Below are 19,287 nucleotides of genomic sequence, written 5' to 3'. Positions count from 1 at the left end.
AGAGAGCTCTACGGTCCCTTCCTCTTCTTATAAGGACACCAGTTGTGTCTGGTCAGGATTCAGTCCTTACAACCTTATTTGACCTTCATCACATCCTTAAAGGCTCTATCTCCAATACAGTCACATGGTGGGGGGCTGGTGATAAGGCTTCAACATAAGAATTTTCGTGGTCGGAGGGACACAATGAAAAGCACAGAATGTAAGTTCCAAAAAGTCACGGGCTTTGTAGGTTTCGTTCAGTGACAAAATTCCCATCTCATATTACAGCCCCCAGCACAAAGGAAGGAAATACTAAATAAATAATGGTTGAATTGAATTAAAGTGGAGAAGGGACATGATCTGATTTATAATTTTAGAAGATGGATTGGATGGCAACAAGCTTGCAAACAAGCAAAAAAACTTATTAGAAGGCTATTGATAGGCGGAGGGAGGGGACGCGGGCTCATTGCTGTGTGTGCCCTGCAGTCTGTCCCTCACTCGCCACTGACGGCCTGTCTCGTCGCCTGCAAGCCGTGCCGCCGCCCCACAGAAACGTTTCGATTACCTGCAGTCCTTCGCCAGATGAGGCCAGTGTCCAGGGCACTGGCTTCTCATCTCACTCGGGCTTATGCCAAAGATGTAAACTTTGGTGCGGATGCCTGAGCCTTAATGCTTCAAGGTGTAGACCTTTTAGTTGATGCTGTAGCCGTTACTATGGAGCCAAAGGGAAGGACAGTGATTATTGAACAGAGTTGGGGAAGTCCCAGAGTGACAAAAGATGGTGTGACTGTTGCAACGTCCATTGACTTAAAAGATAAATATAAAAATATTGGCGCTAAACTTGTTCAAGATGTTGCCAATAACACAAACGAAGAGGCTGGGGATGGCACCACTACTGCTACTGTACTGGCTCTATCGCCAAGGAAGCCTTCGAGAAGCTTAGCAAAGGTGCTAATCCAGTGGAAATCAGGAGAGGTGTGATGTTAGCTGTTGATGCTATAATTACTGAACTTAAGAAGCAGTCTAAACCTGTGGCAACCCCAGAAGAGATAGCCCAGGTTACTACGATACCTGCAAATGGAGACAACGAAATTGGCAACATCCTTTCTGATGCGATGAAAAAGGTTGGAAGAAAGTGTGTTATCACAGTAAAGGATGGAGAAACACTGAATGACGAAATTAGAAATTATTGAAGGCATGAAGTTTGATAGAGGGTGTATCTCTGCATACTTTATTAATACATCAAAAGGTCAGAACTGTGAATTCCAAGATGCCTATGTTCTGTTGAGTGAAAAGAAAATTTTGGTGTCCAGTCCATTGTTCCTGCTCTTGAAATTGCCAACGCTCACCATAAGCCCTGGGTCATAATTGCTGGAGATGTGGATGGAGAAGCTCCAAGTACACTTGTTTCGAATAGGCTGAAAGTTGATCTTCGGGTTGTAGCAGTCAAAGCTCCAGGTTTTGGTGACAACAGAAAGAACCAGCTTAAAGACATGGCTATTGCTACTGGTGGTACAGTATTTGGAGAAGAAGGGCTAACTCTAAATCTTGAAGATGATGCCATGCTCTTGAAAGGAAAAGGTGACAAGGCTCAAATTGAAAAGCATATTCAAGAAATCATCGAGCGGTTAGATATTACAGCTAGTGAATATGAAAAGGAAAAACTGAATGAACGTCTGGCAAAACTCTCAGATGGTGTTGCTGTGCTAAAGGTTGGTGGGACAAGTGACGTTGAAGTGAATGGAAAGAAAGACAGAGTTACAGATGCCCTTAATGCTACGTGAGCTGCTGTTGAAGAAGGCATTGTTTTGGGAAGGGGCTGTGCCCTGCTTCAGTGCCTTCCAGCCTTGGATTCAAAACTCCAGCTAATGAAGATCAAAACATTAGTATAGAAATTATTTTTAAAAACACTCAAAATTCCTGCAATGACCATTGCTAAGAATGCAGGTGTTGAAGTTGAGAAAATTTTGCAGAGTTCTTCAGAAGTTGGTTATGACGCTATGCTTGGAGATTTTGTGAATATGGTGGAAAAAGGAATCACCGATCCAACTAAGGTTGTAAGAAGTGCATTACTGGATGCTGCTGGAGTGGCCTCTCTGTTAACTATGGTAGAAGTCGTAGTCACAGAAATTCCTAAAGAAGAGAAAAGAAGAGAAGGATCCTGGAATGGGCGGAATGGGTGGGATGGGAGGTGGGATGGGAGGCGGCATGTCCTAATTCCTAGAATAGTGCTTTACCATCATTAATGAGATGTGAAAGGAAGCTCAAGGCAGCGTTCCTCACCAATAACTTTAAGAGAGGTCAGTTGAAGGAGATGACTGAAGAAAAGGCTGGCTGATGTTTAAGAAAATCACTATAACCATCAGTTACTGGTTTCAGTTGACAACATAGAATGGTTTACTGCTGTCATTGTCCATACCTACAGGTAATTTATTTTGTATTTTTGAATAAGGACATTTGTACATTCCTGGTTTAAAAAAAAAAATGAAGGCTATTGATAGAGTTGTCCACACAAAAATAATTGGAGCAGAATGTTGTCTGTGCATATTGAAGATGTGATTAAATTTAAGCTATATTTAGGAGGTAGAACTGACTGCATTTGCTGATGCATTACTGGCTGTGAAGGGGGAGGAAGAGGACGTAATTACAGATGAGTTACGTAATTATTTATGTAGGTTTCAGGCGTGGGCTATTAGACGGATGAGGGGAAGATGAAGGGACATCTGGGGAGGCAGGGAAGGAAATCATGAACTTGGTTTTGGACAAGGTAAGCTTGCGTGCCTGAGAGGCACACACGTGGAGGTGACATGTAGGCAGGTGGATATATAAACCTCAAGCTCAGCAGAATGTGGTGTTTCCTCCTGCCCTGAAAAGTTCTTATTACTGCGGTGGTGAATCTTATCATCAGTGGAATCTTAAACTGGTAATAGTTATACCTCACACTTAGTGGGCTCTGAACTTGGGCTAGGTGTTGAAATTCTCTCATTTGATCCTCACATCTACTTTTGCAATGTGTCATTTTTGTGACACGTTGCACAGACAAGAAAACTCAATATTAGAAAGTGAAATGAAATGTCTGAAGTCACCAATCTAGCAAATGGGAAATGTAGGATTTGACAGCAAGACTGTTTAACCCCTGTTCTCTGACCACAATGTCCTCCTGTCTCACAAGGGGCAGAGGTCTTGGAAGCATTTCCTACTGTGCTTCTATATTATCATGTGACCTTGAACCTCAGGTGGGAAATGAAAGGTAATCTTTTAGGTCCCCTGCAGTTCTGCTATACTGCAATGCTGATCTCTTTTGTAAATCCCATTGTTTTTTCTTTTCTTTTTTTTTTTTTGCGGTACGCGGGCCTCTCACTGCTGTGGCCTCTCCCGCCGCGGAGCACAGGCTCGGGACGTGCAGGCCCAGTGGCCATGGCCCACGGGCCCAGCCGCTGCGCAGCACGTGGGATCCTCCCGGACCGGGGCACGAACCTGCGTCCCCTGCATCGGCAGGCGGACTCTCAACCACTGTGCCACCAGGGAAGCCCGTAAATCCCATTTTTAATGTGAGTTTGTTGTAGGTACCTATCAGAGATGAAACCCAAGCTGACAATTCCTTTTGATGTGTATGAAAAGGGCAAATCTCTTTAAGTGAAAACCCAGCACACTAGCTTTCTTAATCTGAATTCCAGTGGAGTAAGAGGAAAACTCTTTAGAACAAATACTTCTGCGTGAGAAAATGTTCAGCATCTCAGATTTGTTTTATCATCTGAACGATAACCTCGAGCGTTCCTCTGAGCCGAATGTGGGTGCGATGCTTGGGCCAGACACACAGCTTTTCCTCTAATGTTTGCACCCAGGGTCTGCCAAACTTCCCCACCTATGCTGTCCCAGTGACACATGGGTCACCTGTCATCTGGCTCCACCATGCTGGGAGGTGACATATTGTATTATGCTTTCCTCTAGTGATTCTGATTGCCCTGCATTTCAGAAAGGACCCTCCTAACTTATCCTCCTGCCTTATCCTTTGAACCAGTGTCACTCTTTTTGTATGTGTGTGGGAGGGGCATCTGGTATGGACAATCAATTTGAATTTGATTGGAACATGCTAACGAGCCGTTCATATGGGGAGTAGGTGTTGTTTCTGATTAGATTAAGCTTCTGAGAGAGGAAAGAAACAGCCACTGATTAAAGACATAAAAAAGGAAACACATTAAATGAGTCAGTGGTTCATCTTCATATAGCAAAGTATAAATTAAACATATTCCTGGGGATCAGCTTTGAATAGCAGCTGGGTAGAGCGAGCTTTTCTGAATACATCCACAGGAGAAGGCACTTACAGCAATTCAGAGGGGCTTAACCCACCAGAGAGGGCTCTGAGAACTCCTGAGTAAATGGATGGGCTGAGTTATCTGATAAAAATGACTCTCACACTAGGGACGGGAAGGGTTTTATTTGGATTTCAGAAAATTGTTCCCTGAGTCCCTGTGACATTCAAGCTCATTATTATTCTCTACAGCAATAGTGATGGTAATGGAGCCAGAGATCTTAGTTCAAAACAAAAGAAGCAATTAGAGTAGAGAGCACGCGTGTCAATGGGACCCTGATTTGGAACGTGGCCAATACTTCTGTCTCAGAGCTTGGGGCTTCTGTAGTTTTGGTTCTATAGAAACGCCTGGGCTGGAACTAGCCTTCTCGGCTTCATGCACGGGGAAGCTGTGAGGGTCAGCCCTGCTAGACTGTGTCACCTGACCAGGGCTGGCGGTGTGGCTGCAGCCCCGCCTCCCGCTGGCTCACACTAGGATCTGTGGAGCTGCCATGGGGCTGCTACCTGTGGCTGTCAGAGGAGCCCTGAGTCATGCGTGGTCTCCAAGCCCCTGGCTTCTCCTCTTCCAGCCTGCTGGCTTCTCCCTTGGTTTTCTGACTGCTGCTCTGGTTCTGAACTGGAACCAGACTCTCCCCTACAGCCTGTTTTGCGGGAGTCCTAATACCTGCCTACCCCTGGCAGCTCCCTCTCTCCCCCACTGGGGACTAAATCTCCTCTCTGTATCTTCAGTCCCTAGTGGGGACCTGCTCTGAATGGACTCATCCTCTGGACCTGGATGGTCTCTCCCCATGCCTGGAAACTTCTGCTGCAAAGTCTCCCCCAATAGATTGAACCCCTTGTTATCCATGCTGCAGGGCCCAAGCCTCTCTGGTCACTTTGCCTCTCCACGTGCCGGCCGCTTGTATGAATCAGGGAAATGTTCACAGTCTGCAACAGCAGCCCCCAAACCCCAAAGGCTGAACCCAGGACAAGTTTATTTCTCACTCACTTCACAGTCCTCTAAATGTTGGGGGGCTCTTCTGGCCAGCTCTTCTCCAAGTGGTAACTGAGGACTCAGGTTGCTTGGGGGTCCCCCGTCTTTGAACTTCAAGGTCATCTTGGCGTAAACATCCAGCGGATTGGGAGGAGAAGCGGTATAAGTGTTCATGGGTTTCCCACACAGGATACTTACCCACCTGGGCCTGAAAGTGACAGCTGTAATTTCCTCTCTTATTTCATTGGCCTGAGCTGCTCACACAATCCCTCCCGACTTCAAAGAAGGCTGGGAGATACAGAGGAACACACAGATATGTGTTAGGAGTCAGCCACATTCTTGGAGACCACCCTTCTCCTGGCTTCACTTCCCCAGCCCCAGGTAGGACCAGGCCTGTCTTCTTCCTTTTCTTCCATTCTGTCTTGAGTCCACCCTAACCTGCATTTGGACAATAGTAATCAGGGCTGTTGGCTGCTATGAGTTTTAAGGTAACCATGTATAAGTTCACCTTGTTTGGAACCACTGAAAGAGGGCTTCTAATCTCAATCACCACGTGTTTGCTAAGTGATCCTCCTGGAATTTCCCATAAGGAAATGAACTTTCATGGTCCCAATCTTTAGAGTCAGAGCATTAGGGTCCAAGGAAAGCCGGGGCCCCTGTCTATGATGGGCTGGTTTGCTGAGCTTGGCACCATGGCTGCCCCTGGGTTTCCTATAGGTAAACAGCTATTTCAGCAAATCTCAAGTCCCTGCAGAACAGCCTTTTAACTTTTTCTTCATGAAAAGTTTCCAGACATTCCAGCGCAGCTGGTCTCTTCTTGGATTCCTCCCAGATGAATCCTCCTGCTGCCTCCTGATAGTTATGAAGGATCCCTTTCAAACAGGGAAACTGCTTCAGGGGCTTCTTATGGCTGACCCAAAATCAGACCCCTTCAGGGACATCTTCCAAGAAAAAGCATCCTTTTTTTTTTTCCCCGAGCAGGAATTCTGTCCAAAAGACCTTTCGGCAGTGTTTTATCGTAAGAATAGGGCTTGGGAAACTGGATCCCCAGGGGGTATTTTTCTGTGGAGTCTGATGGAAGAATAAACATTGTCAGACTTTAAAAAATGTTTCCTTACACTTGAAAAGAATGAAATATCTGCCTTTGGAAACCTGGGAGAGCACCGAGGAAAGTGCACAGGGGGATGACTCAGAACTAAGGCTCAACTCTCAATCCTTCATTCATGCAACTTATCGAGTATCTATCATGTGCCAGGCCCTGTTTAGGCTCTTGAGATTCCTTAAGAAGAGCAAGGTGGCCATGGGTCTTCTCTCACAGGCTGGTGTTTTGGGCCCATAAATAGGAAAAAATGCTCCATCTCACTGGTACTCAGGGAAATGCAAATTAAAACTACAGTGAGAGTGAATTTCACACCCATCTATGAACGATGCCAAATGTTGGCAAGATTGTAAAGCAACATGAGTGCTCATCTGTTCTGGTGGGACTGGAACATGGGATTCTCACTTTGGAAGAGTTTCACTATCCCTGGGAGAGTTGAACGTGTGTTCTAACCTGTGGCTCAGAAATTCCACTATGTGCAGATACACAGAGAGGTGCTCTCTCTTGGGTGCCAAGAGACCTGTATAAGAATATTCGAAGGAGCTCTGTTCATAATCCTGAAAACAACCAGACTGTGGACCACCAGGAGAATGCATAAATAAATGTCTGTACATTTATACGATGGAGCACAATGGTGATGAAAATAAACGAAGCAAGAAGCAAGTTGAAGAATGCAGAAAATACACTTCCATTTATACAGCATTTAAAACCAGGTAAAACTAAGTACATAGTTGAGCTTGATGGCAAGGAAATTATTAACAAGATTCAGGATAATGGGTTACCTTTGTGGGTAAGGAGCAGCACACAGAGATTTCTAAGTTGCTGCCAATACTGTTTCTTAAGTGGGCGGTAGGTAAACAGTTGTCCCTTGTGTTATGTGTCTTTAAACTGTACATATACAAGGTACACAGGCACACAGCTGGAGGAGGTATGGGTGACACGGGAATGCAGAGCAGAGGCTTTTACCAAATTCAGGGCAGACAGGCATTTACCAAATTCAGGGCAGACAAAGTAGGTAGGAATTAGCCAGGCAAATAAACATATGTGATAGGGGGAAGAGGCTGACAGCCTCTGGCTTTTGACTTAGCTTTGCCCAGGTTTGACCTCTCTTTCCTTCTCATTCCCGTGCACGCTGCTACTAGAGTGAGACGCATGTGGTGTCTAGGTGATGCCCTAGTCAGTGTCTTTGTTTGCCTGCATTTCTGACCCTACAGCCACTCTGCAAACACGTTGCTGGTCTTCTGCCAGCCATTCTCAGGCCTCAGCCTCCATCTTCCTTGTCTTCCTCCCCCCAGCCTGCCTGGGTTGGCTTTTGACCCTTGTCTCATCATTTCACAGCCAAGTTAGGCGAGACAGCTACACATAAAAAGGTAATTAACAAGATGAGCCAAGAAATAAGGACCACTTGAGTGGTGCGAATCATGTTTCAGGACTTTGGAGGAACAGGGCCAGGCTGGCTTTGGATGGATGGAGAGCAGGAAGGAGGATGTCTGGGCTAAGGGAACAGTGGGAAGATTTTGCCAAGAGAGAAGAGCTCATTAAATGTCATAAGGAGATAAAAGCTGGGCAGGATTTGGGATCTTATCCTGTGGACTGTGCTTATGAAGTACAAGACTAAGGTGCCACCGCCCCCCAATCACTTACCCTCGGTAGATATTACTAATAAATGGTGGCATGCTTTTCCACTGAGCCCAGACAGAGCCTCAGAATCCTTCTTAACCCCGTGCTTCAGAAGGACATTAACCAGTGAAAGGATTTAACATGGGAGTGTTATCTGCTATTCCTACCAAAGACTACAGAGTGATCACCAGACTCTGAGTAGGAGGAATGGTCACACTGTATCCTGATGTCTTGCCTCCAGTGTCTCCCTATTTTATAACTCCTAATTCACAACTCTACTGGTTGTCTCAGATACCGGGTAATATTTGAGGTATTGGCAAGGACACTTAGAACCACAGAATGCAAAAAGTAGAAGGTATCTAATATGTCACTGAGTCCAGCTCCTCCATTTGGCAGCTGGGAGAAACTGAGGCTTGGGAAGGAAACAGGTCTATTTATGTAAGTGGCAAACATAGGACATAAACTCAGTCTTCTGACCCTGACCTTGTACCAGCAGCTCCCAGTCCTGGGAAGGGAAAGGAACCTGATCCTTCCTAAGAACCTACTAGATGCCTGTCTTTGCTAGAGGGAGCTTTTCGTACAGCATCTCTTTTAAACCTGCCAGTTGCCCCAATAAAAAGGCAACTGACATCCAAGAACAGGTCCAAGTGAAAGGCTAATGTGTGACAGAGGCAGGATTCACACTCTGTCTACCAGCCCGCAAGACCTGCATGCTTTCTTGTGGTTCCCGGATGGATGCACCGTTTCTTCAGAAACAATCACAGGATTACGGCTCCCTGGGAAGGGCTGTTGGTGAGTGTGATGCGCTCTTGTGTTTACAACAGTTCAGGTTCTCAGTCACGTCTGGGGGCAGCCCAGCAGCTCCTCCGTGGGCGTCTGGAAGTGTTGGCAAGGTGGGGGGCTTTCTCTACAGTGAGTTCATGGTTCCATAAGATGAAACCACCTGCAATCGCCCAGGTTCATTTGATAACTTCCCGAGTTTTATAACGGTAATTCAAGCTCTGCAGCCAAAGTAACTCTTCTCGTTTGTAGCAGCATGCACTTAAATGTCAGAGCTTTGCTGAAAAACCACTTGGGTTTGAAGGAAGTCATTGTGTTCAGTAAAATCTGGCACATTTTATGTTTATGGCCTTTATTAGAGGAGCCAGCTAAGTGAGTTAAGCCGCCTCTCTATATGGTGAATGAAAGCCCAGGGCTCTGGGATTGCTGGAATCACTCATTCAGATCACAGCTATTGAACATGTCCTGAGTGCCTGGTGTTGGTATATGCAACGTGCACCTTGTCTTCCTGGAGCTTATACTTTAACAGGGCAATGGAGGTGGAGGGCAGACATTGAACGAAGAAATACGTAAATAGAAGTATTGTGAATAAGCATTAATAAGAAAAAGGGTGGGGTGCTAAAGGTATTCAGAGGGGATCTAATTTAGACTGAGTGGGTGAAAGAAGGTAAGATTTGAGCTGGGTAACAAGTGGGGGATTTATTTCAGAAAGATGGAATAGCAGGTGAAAAGGCACAGAGACAGGAAAAAAATTGGTGTGGTCAAGAAACATGTTGCCCAGTGCCCATCCAGAAGCCACAAGGTCCAGCCTTGGGCTGACGTGCCACCAGGCATCCCCAGGGCCTGTAAGACTAGCACACGCCTCACTTGTTATGAGCCTGGGTCACAAGCACACTAGGTAAAAATTAAGTTCTACCTTGGTAGTGGCTTCCTGTGCCCCGCGACCCCTGCGACCTCATCTGCCTTCTTGGTTGCTGACCCTTGGTCTTCATTTCTCAGCCACCCCTTTGGTACCCAACCCTTGCCCTTCCTCCTCTTGGCACCTCCACCCCCTAGAACTTGCAATGCTAAGCCATCATTCTGTCCCGCATCTTTGCCCTCCCTCCAGCGGCCCTGCTTCTCTGGCACAATGCCTCCCGTCTATAGCCTCTATCTGGTTTGGGTCTTGCCACATCACGCCAGCTAAGACCTGTGTTCCAGGCCTGGATCCATTTTACTTCCTCATCCTCCCAAACCTCCATGGAAGCTTCATGATATCCTCTTTCGTGAGGTCCAAATGCCAGTGATTTTCTTTCCTATCCTTTGTCTGCCATCCCCGAGAGGGCCTCTGAGATCAGCTGTGGGTAAGACTTCTGAGATTCTCTCTGGAGCAAGCCATTGGTCAGCGGAGCTGCTCATTATGCGGGGATCGTGGAGTACAGGCTCTCTCTTGTTTATTTCAGGGTCCGGAAGTGAAGGGGCAAACACGCCAAATACACATCTTCTGCTCCATCCAGAAGCTGCCAGGAGCCCAAAGGCTATATCCAAGGCAGATGCTCACGATAGATGAGTTTCTTTTCACAGGAGAGAGGAGAGCGGAGACAAGCTCTAGGTGAACAGGTGCTTCCAGTCTCTGGAGAGGAGCCTCTCCCTGCTGGGCCAGGCACTCTGGAGGGCAGCACGTCTGTTGTCTGTTGGGCTTCAGCCAGAGACGTGACTCCTCTGCAATCATTTGTCCCCTGAAGGTGGCTGTACAGGAGAAGCCAATAGCAGCAAGCATAATGGTTATTATAAAATACTCGCTAATAACAAGTGCAGGCTAAGGGCTTACAATATTCCGAGCACTACGACAGGGGCTTCCAGAGCCCACAGCTCAGTGTAGCAATCACTGTCATTTGAGTTTCATAGATGGGATGTGAAGTACCCCAGAGCTGCCGCTCAGCCAGCACATGGTGGGGTCAGAATAGACCCAGATGTCCTGATCCCACCTCGGCTGCCATGCATACGGAGCTCACCCGGAGGCAGGCTCGGGGTCAAACACCTACCTGCACTCCATCCCCTTCTTCTACCGGGCGAAACTGAGACTTGGGAGGAGAAATATCCTGCCAAAGGTGACACAGCAGCAGGTGGCAGAGGTAGAGATTGGAATCCACTTCTCGCTGGCTCCAAAGCTGTGCTTTTACAAACTATGCGCTACTCCCACCCAGCTCAGCCATCCCACCTCTGCTGGAAACCCGTGATCTGTTCTAGGCACCGTTTAGCACATGTCTAAAGGAGAATGTGGTGAAGAGCTTGGAGAACATTTTGAAAGAGGGAAGGAGATTAGTAAACCAGTACCAGTGTCATGGTCGGGAAAGACAGGGCTGGGACCACAGAGCATGACAGGCTCACCTAGTTGAAGGGGATACAGAACTGTGATGCTGAACTGACACCCCAAGGATGTCAGGTGAAGCAGGGCGGGGTGGGTATGCAATTGCATGTGCAGAAATCCAGAGGTGAGAGGAAACCCAGCATATGCTGGAGGAAGTCAAAACTGTCAGCATGACTGCAGCACGGAGTATGTTAGGAGGCAAGCACGAGGCTGGAGGGGTGGGCAGGGGCCAGGCCCCCGGAGCCTCAGGGGCTGTGCTGGGGAGGGCACCGTGCAGGCGGGATGGGATCCAATGTACACCTTCAAAAGATCACTCTGGCTGCTGGATGGAGAAGAGACTGGACGAGGAAGGCAGGAGGGAGGGCAGTTGTTTGGAGGCTGTTGCAGAGTCCACATGGGACATGGCAGTGGTCTGGATGAGGGCGGTGGCTACAGGATGGGGAAAGGGGAGTAGCTTCAAGAGGTCAGCAGTGAATTCACACGGCTCCTTTCACTGTGCAGCTAAGGGCAGAATGGGAGGTGCTGCCACCACCCTTCCGATTAGAACCAAGGCAGAGGCTCCCACTCTAAGATGAAATGGCGACTGACTCTTTGAGAGACAGGTCTTGGAATAAAAGAGCTTTGTTACAAATCATGTACCGTGTTGGGTTGCTGAAATATGTCAATTAGTAGCCTCCGTTCCAGTGGCACAAAGAATAATTACCCCGACTCCGTGTGTCATCAGTAACATATTCACAGTATTCACAGGCTTTCCTTGAAAATCTGAGCAAAGTGAGTTGGAAATCAGCACAGTCCCCAGAATATATGGGTCATGGACATGAAGGTACACACCGTAGAGCCTTCCATGGCTTCCTTTCCTGGTCCTCGGAACCACCCCTGGATGTGGAAACTTCCTTCAAAGCATGGTCACCTGGGGAAACACTGGCTCTTCCTTGAGCTTCGGTCAGGCTCAGACTCATCCTTTTTTTTTTTTTTTTTTTTTGCGGTACGCGGGCCTCTCGCTGTTGTGGCCTCTCCCGTTGCGGAGCACAGGCTCCGGACGCGCAGGCTCAGCGGCCATGGCTCACGGGCCCAGCCGCTCCGCGGCATGTGGGATCTTCCCGGACCAGGGCACGAACCCGTGTCCCCTGCATCGGCAGGTGGACTCTCAACCACTGTGCCACCAGGGAAGCCCCAGACTCATCCTTTTGCCTTCGTACCGGCTGTGTGGTCCTGGGCAAGGGACAGCCTTGGTCTCAGTCTCCTCGTTTGGCATTGGAGACAATAATCACTACCTCACAGGGTTATTCTGAAGATTCTGCTGTGTATCATTTGTTCAGTAATAGCCGAGGCTGACTGAGCGCTAATTATGTGCCAGGCATCTTTCTAAGCACTTTAATCTCCTCAGCAACCTCTTGAGATGGGAACTCTTAGGATCCCCATTGGAGATGAGGAAACTGAGGCACCCTGAGATCAAGTGAATAACCCAAGGTCACACAGCTACTGTGTGTGATTTGTGCCGGTGCCTGCCAGATAGTGGACGCTCAGTGGGGATGCTTGTTTCCTTTCCATTGGCCCTAAATATTAATAATATACTAAATGCAAGACAGGCTTAGAAAGTCAGTCCATTGCCTTCCAACTTCCAACAGGACCAACTGGTGTGAAATAGCCTGGTGGAAGAGAAGACATTCTCTTCCTAACTAGCACGGGGTGGGGAGGGGAATTCAGCTAAATTTGAAGCTGACCTTTCCTTGGAGGAAGACCTATGGTTGTCGATGGGTACACGTTATAAGCGCAAGTGTCATCCGCCAAGTTGTCCAGTTGACAATAGCTAATAAGTGACCACCGCTGTCCACCAAGAGATCTTGATTGCTTTCCACCAAAAGCCTCACTCATCCTCTCTGACCAGGCATTTCAGATTCATCCCACTTTTCTAAGCACCAACCATTTACTGATTGGTTGTCTGATTAGGTATCAATCATTTATATATTTATTCAGCGAGTACTTACAAAGTACCTGTATGTACCAGGCCTTGTGTTCTGTACTGGAGCTGAGAAACGAATGAGGTACGGGTTCTGCCCTCTAGCAGCACAGTGAGGGGGAGGCTGACCTATTAGCAGGTAAGCTGTGGTATCAAGAGCTTTGAGGGCCAGAGGAGGAAGCTCTGCCCCAAGAGTGAAGCAAAGACCCCACAGTAGTGTGGCTGGGTGGCCAAGGTCTTGAGAGATGATATTTTTTTTCAGCTGGAGAAGGAGTAGGGAGGACATTCCAAAATTACAAATAGAATGGGCAAAGGCGTAAAGACACAAAAGGATGTGCACGTTCCAGAACATTGAACTCCCACAGTGTCTGGAATGATTGTGGCAAGGGCTCCAAGACACTGTCCCTCAACGCTCAGGTTACAAGGTCATTTTTATTTTTCAAAATCAAATTGCATCCTGTTCAAGCTCCTACTCACCGAGGTCAGGGAGAAGTTTCATATTATTCCCTTCTTTTTTTTTTTTATTACCTTATTTATAGCTCCCCCCACTCCTTGGGTTCTGACAGAACTCAGAGCCCAGGAAAGATGGAGCCGCAGCAGGGCGCCTAGCTCTCCCTGTGGAGATCACTCATCTGTGTCCAGGCCCAGGTGGTCCATTTTAAGGTGATGTCTCTGTTAGGAGGCTCTGCTGGTCCCTCCATGTCAAGCACTGCTGCAGAGACTGTTATCAAGGATTTTGTTAACTTCTCCCCCCGGGGCGAGAAGAGCCCAGATTGCTGGTCACAAAATGTCTAGTCTCTTCTTTGGGGGAGGGAGTGTGGAAAGACTGGAGAGGGAAGGTGCATTAATTCTTTGCTGGTAAATCCACAGCAACTGGAGACAAAACACAAATTAATGACTCAATAACCTTCCTGTTCTAGGAGTAGAAATAAGGTACAGCTGGCTCCCTTTGCAGACAGGAGAGTAAGGTGAGGAGAGCTGGATGTGTCTGAGCTCGCGTTCATGGTCACCTGTGGTCTGGGTTCCAGGCTCAGGGTCAGGTCTGGGCACTGATGCATGGCCTGTGTCTTCCGCAGGTGTGGCAGTGTGGCGGGAGCGTGGAGGTCCTGCCCTGCTCGCGGATTGCCCACATTGAGCGAGCCCACAAGCCCTACACCGAGGACCTCACCGCCCATGTCCGCAGGAACGCCCTCAGGGTGGCTGAAGTCTGGATGGACGAATTTAAAAGCCATGTGTACATGGCATGGAACATACCCCAAGAGGTAGGAAGCCCCTGTGGGGGTGGGTTTCTTGGGGGTTGATGGGGAAAAAAACAGAACAAACTTGAGATTCAACCCTTCTTCCCAGGGGACAGCCAGAGTCTTGTTTGCCATGCTGGAGTGAATTCTCAAACCCTAAGATACAAGATGTTGAAGAAAAGGGGCTGACTATAGGGTGCTAAGGCATCTTACCCACCCCGTCCCTGGTCACGTCCTCCTTGAAGGAGGGCTCCTTCCCTCCAGACAGCAGTGTCCTCATTCTATGTGAGAAAGTTGGACCAAGTGGCCCCAAGGTTCCAACATGCTCCCAGGTTCTCAGCTTCTCTGACAATAGATATTTCATGGTCCTGGATTACAAATATCCCAGTAATTACCAAAATTCACAAAATGCACCTTAATTTCCCTGTAGACTGGATTCAAACTTCCCCACCGAACCTTTGACCACACCAATAAGGAATATTCCTATCTTTGGGATTGCTTGAGCCACATGGATGGGGCTGGGCTACATTCCCACGTTTTTTAGGCTACTTTTAACCCTCACAGAACCTCTCATCACCTGCCACTGTCCTCTAGCCCTCTAGTCACCCACACTTAAGAAGTGTGAGAGAGAAAGCGATGTTTCTTTGGTAGTTCTGTTCAGCCTTGCTGTGTGTCATATGGAAGTAACCTTGGACCGCTGGGATGGGAGAACCCAACAGATGCCAGCCACGGGATCCCCACCTGCTTGCCAGCTGGTCTGCCTAGAGATCATTGCTTATGTTGCATTTTATGTGAAACGGAGCTGTTGACTGCAGGACCTCCTGCCTTCCTCCCAAGGCCATGGCTTCCCCTCGTGAGTCCTTTAGAAAGCCTCTGCTGTCTCTTCCTAATAGGGCAATGATTGATCTTTGCTTAAAGTTTCCATATGAAGGCCTTCTTCCCCGATGTGTCCGCCAAGCTAATGTTTTGCTCAGGCGGAGTGATTGAGAAAGTAGGCTGGGTCATGGGTGGGAGCTTTCAGGCAACCCCTTCACTACCACGACCAGGGGGAGGGGTCTTAGGTTGATTGCATCCTCCTACAATCAGTGAGATTTCAGCAGTTGGGAAGAAGAATGAGGAACCAAGCAGTACCAGCGGGAGTGCAGCCAGCCCTGATGAACCAGCCCCGAATGCAGCTCTAACAGTGGGAGTGTTTCTAGGGAAACGGTGGTGCCTTTTAGCCCCATCTGTGGCTGTGGGTGTTGGATCACAGCATTCTGGGCAGGATGCTGAGCCCTGCTGTGGGTGTCCTCTGATAGCAAGATGTTAAGCACACTTGGAAACTCCCCAGGAGCTCACCAGCAAAGAGCAGTGTGGATTCCCGGCTTCTGCAAAGGACTGGGATCCTGTCCGTTACTGTTGTCCCCCGTCTCTCTGCACCCCAAAGCTGCAAACTTTGTAGCCCTCTCCCCCCGATTGCAGCTGCCAGATGTTGAAATAGACAGCAAATCCAGAGAATAGTAGAGAAGTGAGTGAGTAGAAGTAATTGGAAAATGATGAAACTCAGTGTCTGCCTGTGACTCCTAGAAGAGTTCAAACCAAGTCAAGTGGGTGGGGCTGGGGGGTAACAGAAGAAAGGCAGATGAGGGGTGGAAATGTCCAGGGTGAAGCCTTAGGAGGAGAAGGAAGGGGTCAGCACGTTTCCTCTTGACCCGCCTGTTCGCTTCTATGTCCAGACTCCCTCTTCTGCCTCTTTCAGGCTTGTGCAAAGAGTCAACACTTTTCCACCTCCCGTCCACTTCTCAAGTCACATCCCAATACTACCTCGAAGCTGCTTTTGGCAAAGTCATCATGGGCCTCTTAACTGCTGGATTTAATGGCTGTTTTAGAGTCTTTCACTTACAGGATCCCACCTTTTCCTTGAAACTCTTCACTCCCTTAGCTCCAGGATTCCACACCCCAGAACATCCTCATCTCTCCGACTGCTCCTAACTCCGTGTGGGCAAGGCTTACTTCCAGTGGTTGCTTAAGTGCTCCCCAGGGACCCGTCCTTGGCCACCTGCTCTCATGATATGCATCCCCAGGGTAGTCCCATCTACTCTTGGGTTCTGCACCACCTATACATTGAGGGCTTCCTAGTTACTCTCTCTAGCCTGACTTTTGCCTTTAGCTTCAGACTTTCAGCCACACATCTTCTCCTGGGTGTTCCCACAGGCACTTCAGACTGAATCTGACTGAAACTGTGTACATCTTTTCCCCCCCGCCCCGAGTCTGCTTCTGTTCTTATTCTCTGTCTAAAGTCATGATACCACCATCTGACCAGACATGTGAGCTTAAACCTGAGTGTCTTCCTTTAATCGTCTTCCATTCCCAGTCCATCACCGAGCCCACCTTTCCATTCCTCTCACTTCTGAGTTCAGGCCTCGTCTCTTCCTCTGCAACAGCCTCTGGTTGGTTTCCTGGCTCAAGTCTTACCCCTCAAGTTCATACTCCCCACTGCCCAAAGTCATCTTTTTAAAAAACTCACAGCGACCATGTCATTGTCCTACTTGAAATCTTTAAACGACTCTCCATGTGCACAAGATCAGGCATAAAGTCCAGTGTTAGACATGGATCTAAGCTTTCTCCTCCACCCACGTCTCCAACCCCACTGCCCACCATCCTTGTTTTGGAGGCTCTGCAGACAGCGTGGACTTAGGGGAACTGCCCTGAGCTCCCTGTTCACACCAGGCTGTTTCTCGTCTCTGTGTGTTGGCCCATTTTGTCCTCTCTGCTTGGAATTCCTCCCAAAACCTCTTCCCCAGCCTCCACCCTTACCATTTCTTCTCCATCGTTTTAGACTCAGCTCCAGTGACCTCTTTTCTAGAAGCCAGCCCCAGCTGGGGAGAAAGCCCCTTTTTGCCCGCGTGTCTCTGTCATTGCATCATCACCCTGTAAGAGAATGTTCCATTGTCTGAAAGTCTCTCTCTCATTAGACCAGTGTGTCTCAAATCTGGCTGAACTTTAAAATCACTTGGCCTCCACCCCAGAGATTATGATTTAATTGGTTTGGAAGGGGACTTTTTTTTTTTTTTTTTAAGAAAGCTCTTTGGGGGTTTTAATGTCCATCCACGGCTGAGAAGCACTTCACTAGACCATGGGCTCTCTGAGGACAGATTTTATTATTCATATCTGTGTCACCAGGCCTAGCACAAGGTGGGACACGTGGTCAGGGCTCAGTAAAACCTCACTAATTCTTGTTAACAAATGAATCTGCTGGCCATACGTGTGATCCCTTTTTCCCTTGATCAGTGGCTCCTAAAAGCAGATCTACAGACCAATTGCATCAGAGTCACTTGGAGACCTTTTAAAAATTACTGATTCTGGGTCTCATCCTCAGAGGTTTTGATGAGGAGGTGTATAGTGGTAGCAGAATCTGTAAAAAGCTCCCCAGGTGCTGGTTTGGGGAAACCAGGTTTGGGTGACACTAGTTTAGCTAATCCTGCTTATCTTTCCAAACTCACCCTTAGCATCACCTACTCCAGGAAGCCTTCCTTGACTGCTCTCCTCCCTTTCCCCTTCATCCTCGCTGCCCCACACCAGGGGATGGACTAAGGGCCCCCTATTCCATTGTCCCTCAGCCCTCTCTGCTTCCCGCCGTGCTTCACACTGTGTGCAGAGAGTCTGTTTACTTGTCTGGACCTTCCAGACTCTGCTTTCAGGCAGACTGTGACTTCTTCCTATTTGTATGCATGATGTTTGGGACAGCTCCTGACACAGTCTAGGCACTCAATAAAGATGAGTTGAAAAAGAAAGAAGAGGGAGGAAATGTGGGTGCTGCATTCCTCCATGTTTTCCCCAGTAATTTTCCCAGCTGCCCTTGATGTGGCGGCATCTCGATACATTCTGTTCAGTCACAGGCACGTGTGTTCCCGATTTACTTAACCTTTCGTCTACAGCATCCCAACTGCAGATGTAGAGCTGGAACCCTTCACCCCTGCCTAGTGGCTCCTTGGAGAATTAAATAAGTTAATATGTGGAAAGACTTTGATCAGTGCTTGGCAAATGGAAAGCACTAGAGAAGTGTTAACTCTTGTTGTCGACGTGATCACCCGCACCCTCTGCATTCCCGCCCCAGCTTTAAAATGCCCTTGCTGGGCAGTCATCCTCCCTCGCTTCCTTCTGTGCGGAGTCCTTCCTGGGCCTTGCACTGAACAGAACCAGCTCTCTCACTCACTCCGTAATCACATTCAGTCCCAAGCTTTTGGAAATCCAGAGGAGCCTTCCACTCATGCAGCCTCTACTTTAATTGAAAATCAGTTTGCTTATCAACAAACAAAGTCAGTCTGCAGCAAAGCATCAATATTTCCTTATACAGGGTTCAGGAACTCTAGACGCGCCCCTGCTTCCTCTTGCCCGAAGACAGGCTGAGTGCCAAGGATGACTCACCACGGTTCTTAGGCAACAGCCCTTCTTGGGGTTTGGCTACAAGGAATTTTGTGTCTGGCTGCACACACAGGCAGGAATGCTGGACAGCTTTTTGTGTGACTAAGTACATTAGTGTCCTAGGGCTGCCAGAACAAATTACCACAACCTGGTGGCTTACAACAACAGAAATGTGTTCTGTCACAGTTCTGGAGGCCAGAAGCCCCAAATCAAGGTGCTGTCAGGGCCGTGTTCCCTCCAAAGGCTCTGGGGGAGGATCCTTCCTTGCCTTTTCCAGCTTGTGGTAGCTCTAGGGGTTCCTTGGCTTGTAGATGTATCTTTCCATTCTCTGCCTCTGTCTCTGTGTGTTCAAGCCTCCCTCTCCTTTCTCTTATGAAGATGTAGGCTCATCCTAAATCCAGAATGATTACATCTCAAGATCTCTAGTTAATTATATCCGCAAGATCCTATTTCCAAATAAGGCCACGTTTGGAGGTTCTGGGCGGACATGATACTGGGGAGGGACACTATTCAACCCTGTACACTAAGTATTTGGCAGAGGGGGAAGATACATTTATTGTTTTCTAATAATA

General features: G+C 48.0%; 1 protein-coding gene and 1 pseudogene across 1 annotated transcript in view; both read left to right on the top strand.

Moving 5' to 3' along the window:
• Positions 1-19,287, top strand: part of GALNT18 (polypeptide N-acetylgalactosaminyltransferase 18) — a 347,432-nt gene that overhangs the window by 263,183 nt on the left and 64,962 nt on the right. Inside the window, exon 7 of the mRNA XM_029207628.1 lies at positions 14,150-14,335. Within this exon, the coding sequence (XP_029063461.1) occupies positions 14,150-14,335 (186 nt within the window). The remainder of the gene's footprint in view (positions 1-14,149; positions 14,336-19,287) is intronic.
• Positions 618-1,791, top strand: LOC114886732 (annotated as a pseudogene).

The sequence above is a fragment of the Monodon monoceros genome, unplaced genomic scaffold (assembly GCF_005190385.1).
Source record: "Monodon monoceros isolate NGI ecotype Baffin Bay Population unplaced genomic scaffold, NGI_Narwhal_1 Super_Scaffold_7, whole genome shotgun sequence".
Lineage (NCBI taxonomy): Eukaryota > Metazoa > Chordata > Mammalia > Artiodactyla > Monodontidae > Monodon > Monodon monoceros.
This window is presented reverse-complemented; position numbering and strand designations above follow the sequence as displayed.